Source organism: Lytechinus pictus, unplaced genomic scaffold (assembly GCF_037042905.1).
Source record: "Lytechinus pictus isolate F3 Inbred unplaced genomic scaffold, Lp3.0 scaffold_26, whole genome shotgun sequence".
NCBI lineage: Eukaryota > Metazoa > Echinodermata > Echinoidea > Temnopleuroida > Toxopneustidae > Lytechinus > Lytechinus pictus.
This window is the reverse complement of record NW_026974146.1, coordinates 329,262-343,270: the sequence shown is the minus strand read 5'-3', so window position 1 is coordinate 343,270 and position 14,009 is coordinate 329,262. Positions and strand designations below refer to the sequence as shown.

General features: G+C 33.8%; 1 protein-coding gene across 1 annotated transcript; it reads right to left on the bottom strand.

The window, feature by feature from the left end:
- Positions 1 to 11,102: 11,102 nt before the first annotated feature.
- LOC135158048 (uncharacterized) lies at positions 11,103 to 12,515 on the bottom strand. Its single transcript, XM_064115313.1, has 2 exons — positions 12,184 to 12,515; positions 11,103 to 11,472 (listed from the first exon to the last, which is right to left on the bottom strand). Exons 1-2 carry the CDS (start codon positions 12,513 to 12,515, stop codon positions 11,103 to 11,105), a joined length of 702 nt encoding a protein of 233 aa, XP_063971383.1.
- Positions 12,516 to 14,009: the final 1,494 nt, after the last annotated feature.

The following is a 14,009-nucleotide window of genomic DNA, read 5'->3' as shown; positions in this document are numbered from 1 at the left end:
AACTGTTTAACGGTTATTTAGGTTGGAGAGGAAGAATTTTTTTAATCGTTTTTTAAGAAGTGAATTGAATTGTGTGTGTTGAATTTCAGGAGGCAAGGAATTCCAAATAATGGGACCAAGATGACGGACTGACTTTGAGAGATTATTGGTTTCTGTTTTCCAGAGGTGAAAGTTGGTTGACTGTCGGGTAGAATAATAATGAACATTCACATTTAAACAAAACATTTGAGTTAGATAGGGAGGGAGACGTTTGGTAAAAAACTTTTGCATCAATGAAGCAACCGATAATTTGTTAGAGTCATACACATTCAATGTTGAAAAACGGCGAAATAAGGGTAGGGAAGAAGCTAGGTAATGGGCATTTGCACATATGCGAAGGGCTTTCTTTTGTAGGCGATATATTCTTAATAACTTAGAAGCATGTAGAGAAGCCCATACCACATTACAATACAAAACATGAGGCAATATAAAGGCATTATACATTGTAAGTAGAAGTTTGAGTGGTAATATATGCTTAACATTATTCATAATACCAGTGATTTTAGATATTTTCGTACTTATTGTATTAATGTGAGAATCCCATGTAAAAAAAATCATCTAATTGTACGCCCAGGTATGTGAAAGTAGAACATTGTTCTATTTCGGACCTGTTCAGAAACAGTTTAACACTAGAGTAGTCTAATCTTTTATTTTGCTTATTTCTGAAAATCACAAATTTTGTTTTCAAAATATTCAATGACAATTTATTACAAACAAGCCAGTCATAAACAAAATTAAGATCTATATTGATTTTGTGGATTAAAGATTGAAAGTTTATATGAGAGGCAATCAATGAGGTATCATCTGCAAATTGTACAAATTTAAAGAATTTTGAACAGTTGACTATATCATTTATGTAAATTAAGAATAAAAGGGGCCTAAAATACTTCCTTGGGGAACGCCTGAATAAATGATTTTGGAAATTGATGTTTGGCCATTGTACACTGTAAATTGTTTCCTATTTTTTAAATAACTACAAAACCAGGCATGAGGCAAGCCTCTAATTCCATAAAAAGAAAGCTTAGACAGCAAGATAGAGTGTGACAAAGTATCAAACGCTTTTGATAAATCCATAAAAATAACGATTGCATGCTTGTTTTTATTAATATAATTCAAAATCAAATCAGTTAGTTCTATCAATGCAAACTCGGTAGAACAGTCTTTCATGAAACCATATTGATTGGGATTGAGTAAATTATTGGACATCAAAAATTGTACAGTCTGTTATATACTAGTCTTTCAAGAACTTTCGAAAACAATGGCAAAACAGATATCGGTCTATAATTATTACAATCAAATTTATCTCCTTTTTTATATACAGGCACAACCTTTGCTAATTTCATTTTATCAGGAAAAACACCAGTTTGAATAGATAAATTGCATATGTGAGTCAATGGTTGAGTAATGAAATACACAGCAGGTTTAATAATATCAATTGACAGAAGTGAGCACCATAAATGCACGTAATAGTGATCTATGAGTAAAATATTGTCTGAAAGCATAATTTCTATTAAGATATATCATTTATTCTGCCAGTTAGGTGATAAACACTGTTATTGAAAAGTCAAAATGGCCGCTACAGGCCCTTACGGTATTAATTATGCACAATGTGAATGGGAACAAATCATTTCAACAGAATTTGGCTTTGCTTGGCCAAATGGTGATGTATGAGTTACATATTGTTTGAAAACATGATCTATAAGAAAATATATCATATCTTATGTAATTTAGATGATAAATACTGTATTTCAACATTAAAAAATGCTGCCATATGCCCTTTTTGTGAACATTATTTGTCTCCTCTCAAATTGTATATTATACGATAAGGGCCTATGGTGGCCATTTTCAATTAAAAAATACAGCATTTATCAGCTTAATTACACAACATTATGATAAATCTAGTTTCACCCTTACATCACAATTCACAATTGTATGCAATATTTAGAGTCAAGCAAAGCTAAATTCTGTCAAAATTATATGTCCCATGTTACAATGTACACAATACTTTTAGGACCTCTGGCAGCCATTTTGAATTTCAAAGTACAGCATTTATTACCTCCACGACCAATATGTTATCATTTAGTTAGAAATCATGTTTAAGACAATATTTTTACTGGTGCATCACAGTTATATGCATTTTATGATTTTCACTCTTGTGAAAATTAGTTTCTCTATTCACATGTTACATAATTTAGTTAATAGGGCTTGTGAGGTTATTTTGAATGTCAAAATACAGTATTTATCACCTATATGGCAGAAGAAATGCTACAATTTATATTTAAAAAAATGTTTTCATATAACATTTTACTCATACAACATGATTATATGGATGTCATAGTCGAGCAAATCCAAATTCTTACAAAATTATATGTCCCCATTCACATTGTAGATAATATTGTTAGGACCTATAGGGGCCATTTTGAATTTCATAATACAGTATTTATCTCATGCGTGACAAAAGAAATGATAATATGTTTTGCTATAAAACATGGTGTCAGACAATATTTTACTCGTATATCACAATGACATGCATTTTATGTTTCTTACTCGTGTGAAAATTAGTTTCCCCATTCGCATTGTACATGATAAATATAGGGCTATGGCGGCCATTTTGAATTTCAAAATACAGCATTTATTACATAAATGGCCTATTAACAATGATGTTTTTAGTCAGTATTTCACTCGTTTATCTTAATAATATGCATTTTAGTGCTCACTCTTGTCCTTTTTTGCCCCCGGCCATTGCCATTGTACATAATACTCTTTGGGCCAGTGGCGGCTATTTAGATATCAAAATACAGAAGGGCAGCAATGTTCCCATATATGACATAATAAATGATATATCTCGTTAGTAATGATACTTCTTTCATACATCGCGATTTTAGCGGTTTAGTGCTCATTTTTGTGAAAATTAGTTTCCCCCCCAGAAGGAAAAACCAGTTCCACTGGACCAGTTAGACCAGTATAATTTTAACTGGTAACTGGAAATTGGAACATCGGTTTACTGGTCTAACTGGTCATCATACTGGTCCAGTTAAAATTTTACTGGTCCAGTTAAAAATTAAACTGGTCTTGAATTAGTGGAATTTTGTACTGGTCTTGAATTAGTGTAATTTTGTTTCTGGTGGTTGTTACTGGTCTTCATACTGGTATCCAATTTCAACTGGTCTTTACTGGTATTTTCTACTGGTCTGACTGGTCCTCGAACTGGTCGAACTGGTCCTCGTACTGGTCTTACTGGATCAATTTATTACATGCATTTGGTTTGTTATATACCATGGTCAGTGAAATGTGATGGAAAAAATGGTTAGTAAATTAATCTTTCTGCTGTTATTTTAAATGTGATGTATGAAATTACACATTTTCATTGTGAATTAGTTCACACACTTAGACTTATTTAGAAAGTTTTTAAACAACAATGAGTGCCATTGCAAGGATATTCCACTCTATATCCTGATTTTTTTTTTTTTAAACAGGAAATATGCAAATGAGGTAAACCACGTGATCAGCATCATCAGAAGTACTGGTATTACTGGTCTTGACCAGTTCAATTTCAAACAATGAATTACTTTAGACCAGTTGACTCTATCAGAGGAATATATCTTGCTTTGATCTTAATCATTTAAAAAAGGAAACAGTGTTAATACTTAATAATTATGATAATATTAATAATAATTAAAATATAAATAACAATGATAACAGTAATAAGAATGATAACAACAATTAATGATCATATAATAATCATAGTAATTATGATAATTATAAAAAGAATGATAACAATGATAAATGATAACAGTACGTAATAAATGTCTCTGAATTGCAAGATTCATTTTCCATAATCATATGATCTGACTTGAAATAAAGTGATTATTTATTTGACCAGGACAACACCAGTTTGATGAAAAACAATTCAACTGGTATTACTACTTTGTTTTAACTGGTCTCCAGTTGATTTTTACTGGTCCAGTTAAAAATCAACTGGTCCAGTAAACATATACTGGAAACCAGTAAAAATCTACTGGAAACCATTTATTGGACTAGTAGCATCAGTTTGATGAAGAACAATTTAACTGGTATTACTAATTGCTTCAACTGGAATGCAGTTTTGGGAACTGGTCTCCAGTTGATTTTTACTGGTCCAGTTAAAAATCAACTGGCCCAGTAAAAATATACTGGAAACCAGTAAAAATCTACTGGAAACCAGTAAAAAAAATACTGGTCTAACTGGTTTTTCCTTCTGGGCCTATTCATATTGTACATAACAGAGTATACAATGGCATATGGCGGCCATTTTGAATATCAGAAAAATAAATATTTTGTCAAAAATTGTTTTTTTAGAGAGTATTTCACTCCTGCCGCACGATTTCATGCATTTCATAGCCAATGTGCGGACAATTATAGGATTTTCATGGGTAATTTTCATATTTTGGCGGCCATATTGGATTTTGCCAATTTGCGGAAAATGCTCAATGTTACACGAGTGGCATCATCCAGATTCTGAATCAGCACCCTCGAATTGACAAGAAACCATCAAAAAATATTGTATATATATAAAAAAACAAGGTTTGGTCAAGTTTCTATGGGGGCTATCCGGGACTAAAAGCGAAGCAGTGGAATCATATGAAACTGAATGTCAAAGAAACAGAAACATCCTGTTTCTTTAATATTAGTGTATATGTATTTAATACCAGTGTAAATGTATTTATTATTGAAAGGAAATTTCCCATGCAGAGGGATTAATCGCGTCCTGATTCGGGGGTTAAAACAAAAATGGTCAGGAAGAGGAATTAGCGGAGCGGGTGTTGATTGGTAGGCTCCCTATATAATTCTTATTCCTCTGGGGAGTCCCTATACAGTGCGTATCAAAAAAAGTTTACACTTTGAAAAAGCCCTGGGAATTAAAAATAGACAACATGTGGGTAATTTTTTTTCAAATATAATCTTGGGTTTGGGTCTAATCTATCTAATGAAAGTAAAAGTTTTGACAGAATGTTACACTTGAGTGAGTACTGTCCATTTTTGTAAAGCTCGCAGAAATCTGTTTGCGCAGAAATGCTCGTTTTCACGCTGTGTGTAAAGGAAAACGGGCGAAATACTTACCCTGCGAAAGATTTCTCATCCATTTCCCTTGCACTTTTAGTTAATTGAAACAAAAACGGATACATTCAAGCATTTTGTAACAATTTTGCCACCCAAATTAAAATTTCAACACTTAGTAAGCACAACCTTTACCCTTTTTTGTGCCAGCTGGATCTAAGGACATAACATTTAAAGTGGGTTTACATTTCATTTTTCATTTAATACTTGTTTCTCCACACTTTTCGCAAGCTTGACGATGATTAACAAAATGAAAATGAAGCCTAAGCCATTTCATGTAAATCACAGCTCAGTGTAAAGCAAATATCTTCACGATGGCCTCGGTGTGTGGGGGAGAGGGGTGGGGCGCAATGCACTCTTCGAAGTGGGTTGGGCAAGGAAACAACTTAAAACAGGTACAAGATATCATCTAATCAATTTCACTAGCTAAATTCCATGTGTTCTTCATGATTAAGGTCTACTTTTATTCGCATAACTCTTTCAAAGTCCTGCGGAAATCATTTTTCACTACCTTTTCAAAAGTAAGTGGTGCTCACTCAAGCGGAAATGTTTTTTCGACAGTTATATCGTCATTTGCTTAAATGGATCTGTACAAATGTTAAAATGTGGAAAAATCTTCAGGATATTACAAATATATAATTTTACAGGATTTTTTCTAAGTGTAAACTTTTTTTTGATACGCACTGTATAATTCAAATTCAAAAGTTTATCGACAATTCTGACAATGAAGGTTCATCATCAAAACAAAGAAACATAAGAAAAAATTAATATAACATAAGCATAACATAGTACCAACGAAGGGAAAAATACCAATCTTGGATAAAGTGTTAGATGCGAGATACATATCAATGCACAAATATACACACACATACATAATATACCTATACATAATACACACATACCTATACAAATACATAAACATATATATTATATTTTTATATATATTATCTATATAATGCTAATTCCTCTCGGGGTCAGTGGGCTCATATCATTCAAATTCCTCGGGGGGGGGGGGTGGGCTCTTATAATTCTAATTCTCGGGGGGGGGGGGCTCCCTACATAATTCTAATTTCTTGGGGGAGGGGGCTCCCTATACAATTCGAATTCCTCGGGGGGGGGGTGGGCTCTTTTAATTCTTATTCTCGGGGAGGGGGGCTATATAATTCTAATTCCTCGGGGGGGGGGGCTCCCTATATAATTCTAATTCCTCTCGGGGGTGGTGGGCTCCCTATATAATTCTAATTTCTTGGGCGAGGGGGCTCCCTATACAATTTGAATTCCTCGGGGGGTGGGCCTTTATAATTCTAATTCTCGGGGGGGGGGCTATATAATTCTAATTTCTCGGGGGGGGGGCTCCCTATATAATTCTAATTCCTCTCGGGGGTGGTGGGCTCCCTATATAATTCAATTTCTCGGGGGAGGGGGCTCCCTATACAATTCGAATTCCTCGGGGGGCTCCCTATATAATTCTAATTCCTCAAGGGGGCTCCCTATATAATTCTAATCCCTCTCGGGAGTGGTGGGCTCCTATATATAATTCTAATTCATCTGACCGTCAGCCTTGTTGATTTTTCTCTTCCACGTTTTCGTCAGATTATGGTGGTGAAGCCCTCTATGACATGGGTATGTACATTGTCTATATGACCACAATGAACACTGGAGTAGCACCGATATCATCTATAACAAGAGGGGTCCTCAATGATGACGGTAAACATATAAATCCATTGTTCTTCGAAAGATAAGGGACATGTATGAGTGGATGAATTCTTCAAACTTAGACTCATACTACTTTAATATAACTTATAAAGAGAGTCTTTGTTGGAAGATGTTATTTTGAAGCATTTCACTTGAGGATATCAATAATAATGCATATATTATATTTATAAGCATATTAATGTTATTAAGACCCCATGGGAAAACAGTATAGTATTTTGTTAATACCGCTGAAATGGTAATGATTCGTACGATTTGTTAAATTCAAACATGTATATTTTATTCTTTTTTAGGAAGCTAGATAGAAAGAAATATATAAATGAACAAAAAGTGAACCAGAAGACTTTTTTATCTAAAATGTTGATGAACAGATGATAAATCGGGTAGATTTTGCATAAATCATATGGATTTATTTATTTATTTATTTATTTATTGATATATTCATATTCCACAATCATCAAAGTACATTTCGTAATCAATCATTTTTACAATGAAAAAATGCATAACACATGTAGGATTGAAACATAGCAATGAAATGAAAAAAGTGGAGGGGCCTACTAAAAAGCAAAGCTTGTGAGATGTAGACCCCCTATCAAAATTTAATACAAGGGTAATATGATATAAGAAGAGTAAAATAATCAGAAAACTTATATAACATTATATAGATATAAACACAAATGTATATACACTATATACAAAATTAAATATTGACTTTAAAATAATCAATACAACCGTGGATATGTATGAAGTTCACAAAATGTTTGATTGAATCAATAAGAATTCAGAAGAAATTTTTTGATGAGTAATTTAAATCGGTTCAGATTAGCTGCCTCTTTTATTACTCTGTCCAGAGAATTCCAGAGTTTTGGTCCTGTGAAAAATACAGTTTTGCTAGAAAATACTGTTCTACTTTTAGGTAAGTGATAGTCCTTCAATTGTCTCGTATTATATGAATGTAAAGTATTGTTTCTCATAAATTTCTTTTGTAGGACATTAGGTACACTATTTCTATCTAGCTGATACATGAATTGGAGTAGTTGCAAGCGGTACAGGTCATTGACTTTTAGGATACGTTTCTGACGAAACAATTCATCCGTATGAGCTCTAAAGGACATATTGGATATTATTCTCAGTACTTTTTTCTGAAGTAGCAAGACTTTATTGAGTCTCGTTAGAGAGGCATTACCCCATGCCAGAATTCCATAATTAAGATATGGTAGAATTAATGCACAATGCAACATGGATAGCGCCTGTGCTGGAAGAACGTTTTTAAGCTTATTGATGACTCCAATATTTCTTGCCACAGTTTTGCAAATATTGTTGATATGAGCATTCCACGTAAGCTTGTTATCAATAGTAAGACCTAAGAATTTTGTTGTTTGCACTTCTTTGATTTCAGTATTATCTAAAAGTATTTGATGCGGTAGATGTTTCAATGAATGACTAAAAAGCATATAATTAGTTTTTTGAAGATTCAATGACAGTTTGTTTGCTTTAATCCAGTTTGTTACTTTTTTAAATTCTGCATTCATAGTGCTCACAAGAACATGTGGATCATGATGTGTATAGAAAATATTGGAATCATCAGCAAAGAGAATAAATGAGAGAAGATGAGATGAATTTTTCATATCATTAACATAAAGTACAAATAGCAAAGGGCCAAGAATACTACCTTGTGGAATTCCACAGGAAACTGGCCTTGTTGGAGATTCTGAATCATTTACTGTGACAAACTGAATTCTATCAGTAAGATAACTCCTAAACCATTGTAAAGCTGTCCCTCTGATACCGTAATTTGATAGCTTATATAATAGTATTTCATGATCTATTGTATCAAATGCCTTTGAGAAGTCGAGGAATAACCCTACGGTGTGATCAGAATCGTCAAAAGAAGTAGATATTTTATTTATTAATGTCAATATAGCATGAGTTGTATTATGTTTTTCTCTAAAACCGAATTGATTATCACATATAATACTATATTTCTTAAGGAAAGCAACTGTCCTTTTATAGATTATCCTTTCAAGAATTTTTGAAAAGGAAGTTAACAAAGATATTGGGCGGTAATTACTAGTAATTAATTGGTCTCCTTTCTTGAAAATGGGTATAACTTTAGCTATTTTCATCTTCTTTGGGACCTGGCCAAGCTGCAATGATAAATTAAATATATGAAGCAGAGGATCAGCAAGAGAATGTATAAGGCTTTTCACAACTCTATTTGTAATGCCATCATAACCGGGAGTCTTTTTTGCTTTCAAATTAAATACAATCTCAAGTAATTCTTCTCTATGAACTGGAGTAAGAAATATTGAACTATCAGTTTGTTTATCCAAAAAGTCCTTAAACGAATTTTCTACAGGCATAATATTTCTAGCTAACTTTGGTCCAATTTGAGAGAAATATGTATTAAATTCATTTGCTATAGAATGAGTATCTTCAACCATATTTCCATCTACACATAATTTATTAACAGCACTAGATTTGTTAATTTTGTTTAGGGCCCCATTTATTGTTTTCCATGTATTTTTAAGGTCGTTTTTATATGATTGTAATTTTTCTGTATAAAACCTCTTTTTTGCTATTCGGAGAGTAGTTGTTAAGATATTTTTATATGACGTATATCTTTTCCGTGAAATATCACTTGGATTTGATATATAAGAAACATACAGATTATTTTTCCGATTGATAGACCTTAATATCGATTTTGAAACCCATGGGAGCTTTGGAACACGTTTATAATCGTAATTTCGATATTTCTTGAAAGGAACACAAGAGTCTAAGCAGTCATTGAGAGATTTCAAAAATATGTCAAATGAGCCATCGACATTCTCTTTCGAGTTATAAACGTCAGACCAATCAACAGTGCTTAAATCTTCTTGGAGACGTTCAATATTTTTATCACTAAAGTTGCGACAGATTCTATATTTCTTATCCATTTTTGCGAGTGATTGCATTGTTTGGATATGGGTAAAAATAATAAAATGATCAGATATGTCTGTCGTAACAATACCAGCTTTCGGAAGAGGATGAGAGTTACAGAATATATTATCTATAAGCGTAGCAGAATGATCAGTAATACGGGTTGGTCTAGAAATAATAGGCAAAAAAGTAGAAGCTAACATTAATTCAAGGAAATCATTTGTTAAAGAGTGATTACTGGTCAAGAGATTGATATTGAAATCACCAGTGATGACACAATTGTTATTAATTAATTCTCCGTTTTGCAAAAGTTCATTAGTAGCAAGTAAAAAATCTTCTAAACAAGAAGTTTGAGGAGGTCTGTAAATGACACCTATTATAATTTTCTTATCTTTTTGAATTTTTACTTCTACAAATAAGGATTCAATGATATCATTCATATATTCAAATTCATGTCTAATTGCATAATCAAATGAAGACGGAATATATAATGCTAGTCCACCTCCAATTTTATTTTTCCTATTGTTTATAACAATATCATAATTCGGGAGGGTGCATAAGGAATTCGGTGTTTCCGTGAACCAAGTTTCAGTAAGAGCAATGATTGGGGGATTGGCAAACTGTGTATTTTCTAATAATAATCGTAATTTCTCAAAGTTTTGGTTAGCGCTTCTTATATTCAAATGCAAAATAAAAACATCATCTTCTCCAATCAATTTAGCATAGTCTTTGAATGAATTTTCTGTATAATATGGAGACGAGGAAAGATTGTATGCTTTATCATGAATATCAAATTCAACTTGAAGTTCATCAAAATTGTTAGTAAGAATATCAGTAGAAAATCTTTCAAATGTAGTATGATGATTTGAGATAATATTGCTTTTATCTTGATGATTTTCTAATAAGAAATCATCATTATTCAGATGATAAAAGGGGAAATCACGCATATTATCCACCATTATGAAATAGAATATATTGCCATTTAAAAACAAAATCTTTGTAAGCTAGGCATATGAAGCAACTTTTAGATTTGATACCATCATGACCCAAAATTCGAGTTTGGAAAATACTGCAGTTGTAATAGTTAACAAAATAAATATTATTTGATACAATTATTAACGGTCGATGAAGAATATTTGCACACAAAAATAAGTAAAATGACCTCCATAAAATGTCTGGTAATGAAACATTAAAAGGGCAGTGAAAGAATGCAATATATACCACGGAAAATAACACAGATATTGGTCGATGCGAGAAATTTTGTGACAAGAATTTCATAATAAATGAAAAGAATACTGGAAAATCAAATAAAATGGAATGGATGAAGGATAGGCCTAATACAGCTTGGAAAAGTCCTCTCTAGAATGAATGATGATGGGTTGACACTTCTCATCCTTCCTTACAAAGATTCGGCCATTCTGGGTCCACAGGAACTTGTATCCGGCATCTCTGCGGGCCTTGTTGAGATCTTTCATTAGCTCCTTAGTGGAAGCGATCAGGTTTTCATTGAGGTAGATCTTGCCATCGCCGTTGTATCCAAGATCCTTTGTGCTGAGGGTATTCAACTTCCTTCTCCCATCATACATGATGTTCCGAGCACGTCTTGTGGTGAATCGCACGATGATCGGACGGGCTTTGTTATCAGCTTGGCGCTTGGAACCAAGCCGATGAACCACATCGAAGTCGGATGCTGCAAGCTCAGGGCTGATGTGTTTTGCGATATTTAACACGATCTTTTCAGGAACCTCTCCCGGTCGTTCTGGTACACCTGCCACTTCCAAGTTGACTCTTCTTCTTCTTCTTCAAGCTACACTGCCTCCTTCAATCCTGAAGATTCTTGCAGTATTGTAGTACCGGGGACCGGCAGGTGCAATACACCGGGTGAACACCCTACTCTTTGACGAATAGTGTATTGGTTTTAACGTGGATATGTTGTGACTCTCCTATACACGGGACCAACATTTGCATCCTTTCCGATGGACGGAGTGTTTTCCAACTGCATTCACACCCGCACTGAACACAGCGGTGAGGCACGTTAACACACAACGCTAGCATCAGTTTTTTTGTTAGACGTCTTCCGGCATGCTGCGGGACTCGAACCCACGCACGTTGAGATCTACGATCTTATCCGGAACAGGCGCTCTAACCGACTGAGCTACACTGCCTCCCTGTGGTATACCCAGTTGTTGTGTGTCCGGACAGGTTGTGTGTCCGGACGATCAATTTTAGAAAGTCATTTGGAAAAATTTACAAGCGAAGTTTCGTAATTTTTTAGTACAGAATGTTAGGAAATATTATAAAGAACAAAATAGAAGATGATTACAAGTATTGAATTCATATTTTTAGTGTAATTCAAAGACAAAAAAGAAGGCTTCAAAAATATAAAGTGTCCGGACACCCGACCCCCCATCCTACTGGTCAAGATCGTTAAGCTGGAAGGTCAACTCACTGAACCTCTTCTGAAGACAGATGTTCTGCTCCCTCAGTTCTTTGTTCTCCTTTTCAATCCTCTCGGCCTTCAACTTCATTTCCTCAAATTTTTCGTTGAGGAACGACAGCGAGTTGACAATGCTATTTTGTCCCTCTCGAACACTGTCGATCGACTGCTCCAAGACAGTCAGCTTGGCATTCAAGGAATTTGAGAGTTTCCCTAGCTCAGTCTTGATTAGTGATAGAAGATAGCTCTCATTCGTCTCTTCGTTATCACCACCAGAGTTGCTTTTCGACGTCTTTCTCTTCCCTGACATCGTTGTGACGTCACAATGACATGAAACAATCAGAATTACGCGCACAAAGAATCGTTGCGCAAAGAGATACCAGTGATGCGTTTCATCCAGGCCAGTATGCGTTTAGTGATGCGTTGCTAGGCAATGACGCGTAGATGATGTTATTTTTAGAAGTCTAGCGGCACTTTCCTCTCCAAAATGATCAAAATTTCATGCAAAAAACGTTCGATAAGTTCCTAATAAGTTATCCAATTGAAAAATGAGTATATCCTTGATAATCACTATCCAGTTTCTGATGCAACCATATAAATTATTTCCACAAGATGTCAGGAAACACGGTAAAATTGCACAAAATGTCAGAGCACTTTTAAAACACGTCCGTCCTCTCCAAAATTAATAAAATTAATAATTTAATAATTTACTTTGATTGATTGATTGATATGGCCTTTTATCTGCATCCAAGATAAAATCATACATTTAACAGGATAAAACAATATTTACAAAATATTATAAAGAGGCAAGGGATAAAAAAGCAAAATACAATTTTAGAGATAACAATTACAACAATTGAAAGCACAACATACAAATACTGGATGCAGGGGACCAGCAAAGGCCAAAGGCCTATCAAGGCTAGTCCCCGGACACAACATAACAATAAACAAAGTATACACTAATACAAAAAATGTCAACCATAAAGGATAACGAAACTCTTAAAACTAAGTGAATTATAAAATCAAGAAAAAACGGATCAATAAAGTTTGATAGGAAAAAAAAGAATAGATTAAGATTTAGATTAATCTATTTCCGTTAAACAAAATAAACAAATACAATTGAAGTATTATTCAAAATAATATAGAATGTTCAATAAGAAAGGTATATTAATAAGAAAGGTATAAAAATTTTGGTGCTTATGTCTTTACTGCTATGTAGGTCATCCCTCTAGCAATTAGAAAATATATGTGATTGATATTACACGTTCCACATTACGTGCATATTTCAACGTTATTGCAAGATCAGGTTTTCAATTTTTATGAGAGGACGTGAAATATAGTTTTCATGACAGAAATAATTGTTCTATCGTTAGCATGAACAAAAGGTGATGTTTAGGTGTAGGGATTGTGTGACATTGCACATTTTCATTACCAATGTGAGGATCTCAATATTATTGTTTTTGCGTTCTCATCATTCAAATGATCATTTATTTACTTATTGCTTGTCTAATTTTACTCAAACTTTCTTTGATCTTATTCTTTGATTTTGCTACTTTCACAACTTGTTCCAAATGTTTAATTCTCCTTTAATGATCGTTATTTATTTTCCCCTTTAGGAGTAGATGAGATGTACACAACTGTGATGACGTTTCGTAACAACACTATGGCAACGCTTTCATGTACAATCACAGCAGACTATCCAGGGAAGTCCCTGGACTATCCAAATGAAGTCTTTATCAGCGGCACGAAAGGACATCTCAAGGTATTACTAACCAACGAACATAGAGGACAGCATCACACAGCA